This window comes from Penaeus chinensis, chromosome 22 (genome assembly GCF_019202785.1).
Source record: "Penaeus chinensis breed Huanghai No. 1 chromosome 22, ASM1920278v2, whole genome shotgun sequence".
NCBI classification, from domain to species: domain Eukaryota; kingdom Metazoa; phylum Arthropoda; class Malacostraca; order Decapoda; family Penaeidae; genus Penaeus; species Penaeus chinensis.
In genome coordinates this window covers 28,830,702-28,833,201 of record NC_061840.1, presented here as the reverse complement: position 1 = coordinate 28,833,201, position 2,500 = coordinate 28,830,702, and the positions used below count along the sequence as shown (strand labels likewise).

General features: G+C 43.0%; 1 protein-coding gene across 1 annotated transcript in view; it reads right to left on the bottom strand.

The window, feature by feature from the left end:
• The window catches only part of LOC125037139 (CUB and sushi domain-containing protein 3-like), a 7,703-nt gene that overhangs the window by 3,249 nt on the left and 1,954 nt on the right, over nt 1–2,500 (bottom strand). The window contains exons 2-4 of the mRNA XM_047630170.1: nt 2,417–2,480; nt 1,914–2,142; nt 510–635 (exon numbers count right to left, since the gene is read on the bottom strand). Of these exons, the coding sequence (XP_047486126.1) occupies nt 510–635; nt 1,914–2,142; nt 2,417–2,461 (400 nt within the window). The 5' untranslated portion in view covers nt 2,462–2,480. The remainder of the gene's footprint in view (nt 1–509; nt 636–1,913; nt 2,143–2,416; nt 2,481–2,500) is intronic.

The window sequence follows — 2,500 nt, the reverse complement described above, 5'->3', positions numbered from 1 at the left end:
CTGCCCCATGAGACGACGTTTTGAAGAACTTGGTTCATTTGTGCGACGGTAGCATAATGATTTCCACTGTCACAGGGGAATGTCAGGTTGCAGTCAGCAGCATAGGCATGTGCCTCTGGGACGAGGCGAAGCAGGTCAAAAGGAGAAGTTTCAGGTCGGGGCGAGAACACTACCCTGCGGAACCCTGGTGCCTATCGGGTTTTCCTCCGTTCACTGTCAAGGTACTTTATGCACTTTGAATGCTGCTCTGAGTGATCTACCTCTCAGGCAGTCTTGCATATGATGGGAGGTCGCTGCACTCCCACGCTGTTGAGTTTGGAGATGAGACTGAGGTGCCACTCCCTCCCAAACGCCCCTGCAGTGACGAAGCTGTTCTTGTATTGGTCAAGGGCCTTGTGCCAAGTAGTGGACATATGGAGTAATAAGTCAACTGCCACAGCCCCCACATTCATGTCATCAGTCACAAAGGACATAAGTACAGAAAACGAAACTCACGTTCGCAGACTCACCAGGGAAGCAACAGTGGCCATGGTATTTGGCACAGAATTTTTGGGCACGTTCTCCATCGCAGGCCTCTCCCGGCTGAACACAGAAGCCCCCGCGTAACTTACAACCGTGGGCTCTGATTTTTTCGTCTGCGTGAGGGGGAGGTAAAAGGTAGTATCATTATTAGATAAGGAGTTAATTTTAATCTAACTTTTGTTGTAGTGTAAATCAGTATGATTCACGAAAGGGGAGACAGAAAAAACAGTAAAAAACAATTCACAGGTTAGACAGAAACAGGTAACAACACATTCACATGTTTATTTCTGTATCTATTCATTTAACCATTTGTTCACTAGGACCACACATGAACTCTTATATAAATCGGCCCAGATAGCGTTAGTATTACGTCAAATGTTTGGTATTTTATTGCCTGTCCTATCATTATTCTAATAAGAATGCAAGAAACAATCGGTAATGGTTATATCTCTTTTAACACAATCGGCACTTTGGCAAGAATACATGCCATGCCCATTGTAATACAAGTTACAACCACAATCCTATATATAAATATAAGTGCCTTGATACAGCTTTGTAGCCAATAAGGAATAAAAACAAGTAGCTGTGTGAGTCGAGCACGATCAAAACCCATGTAAGTGTTTCGAAACCTTGGAAACAAATGACGGTCAGCAAAAGTACGTTGCTTATCGTTCCGTATCACTTTAATGACATGCGAAAGGAAGTACAAAGTGGAATTACTTGTGGCATAACGCGATTTAGTAGAAGATAAAAAATTGGTAAATCTAGTCGTAAATGTGAACGCAATTTCGTAATAAAAAAATACACTGGGTGAATGGCAAGTACTTTGTCCGTGATTGTTAAACAAGGCTTTTCCTTTGCTAATCCAACTTTAAGTAAAGAGATTCCAACTAGCCGTTGAACTTGATATTGTTCATCAAAAGAATGTTGTTCCTGTGTGCGATGTATGTACAGTTTTTATATGTATATCAAAGTCAATGTTGGTTCCACATCCAAGTGAACGCGGAGGACATATTCGTAGAGGAACATGCGTACTAAACCGCGGGAAGATGCTATAAGACGCCCAGTTCCCTTCCGACCCGACTTTGACCCCAGTATACTGATGTCAGCATACCAGTGTTCACAGCTGAATCGACTAAGACGGGCGACCGGGCGTGAGTGTAAAGCCAGTACTTTACCACTGAACTATGCCACCTCTATATACGGTAAATGATACAGCATGTGTGTGTGTGTAAACATACATGAATACACATTATATATAAGAGAGGGAGAGATTCAGAGAGACAGAGACAGAAAGACAGAATTAAAATGCAGACAGAGTTAAGATGCAGATAAAGAGCGAGGAAAAAAAAGCATCAGCTTCAAACAAAACGCAGGAGAATCCCTCTTACGACGTCTAATCAAGCGCGACATCGTATCAGGAACCGCAGCTCTTCTGAAGCGACCAAACGGCTGTTCACTGGCATCCTCGTCATCGAAGTAGTCTGGCTCACCTTCCTCGAGGTCATAGTCATCATAGTCATCATCAACATCTCGGCTGTCAATGTCGTCCTGGTAAAAGTCGGCTTCAATTTCACTCTCGGCTTTCTGAGACAAGTATTCCGCCGCCCCACAGAGTTGCTGACGATGAAAAAAGTCAATCAGTCAATCAGGCAATAAAAAAAAATAAAGCGATCTAAAGATCTTTAACGTACGGTGGAATGACGATTCGTTATTAGAGATGCTGCTTTTACTCGCTATATTACACTTGTTTGGCATTTGTATCCATTTCGATGTTAGGATGTGTATGTGTGTGTGTTTGTTTCTCTCGCTCTGTCCGTGTGTTGCAGTCGGTCCATTTTAGTAAATGGGTTTAAATCCGGCCCTTGTGTATGTGTCTGAATCGCATACTTACCAAAGCCCCACCCAAGAGGAACAGCAGGAAACAGTGGAACTTCATGGTGGTCGATACACACGAGCTTTAAAAAATAGTGTTTGC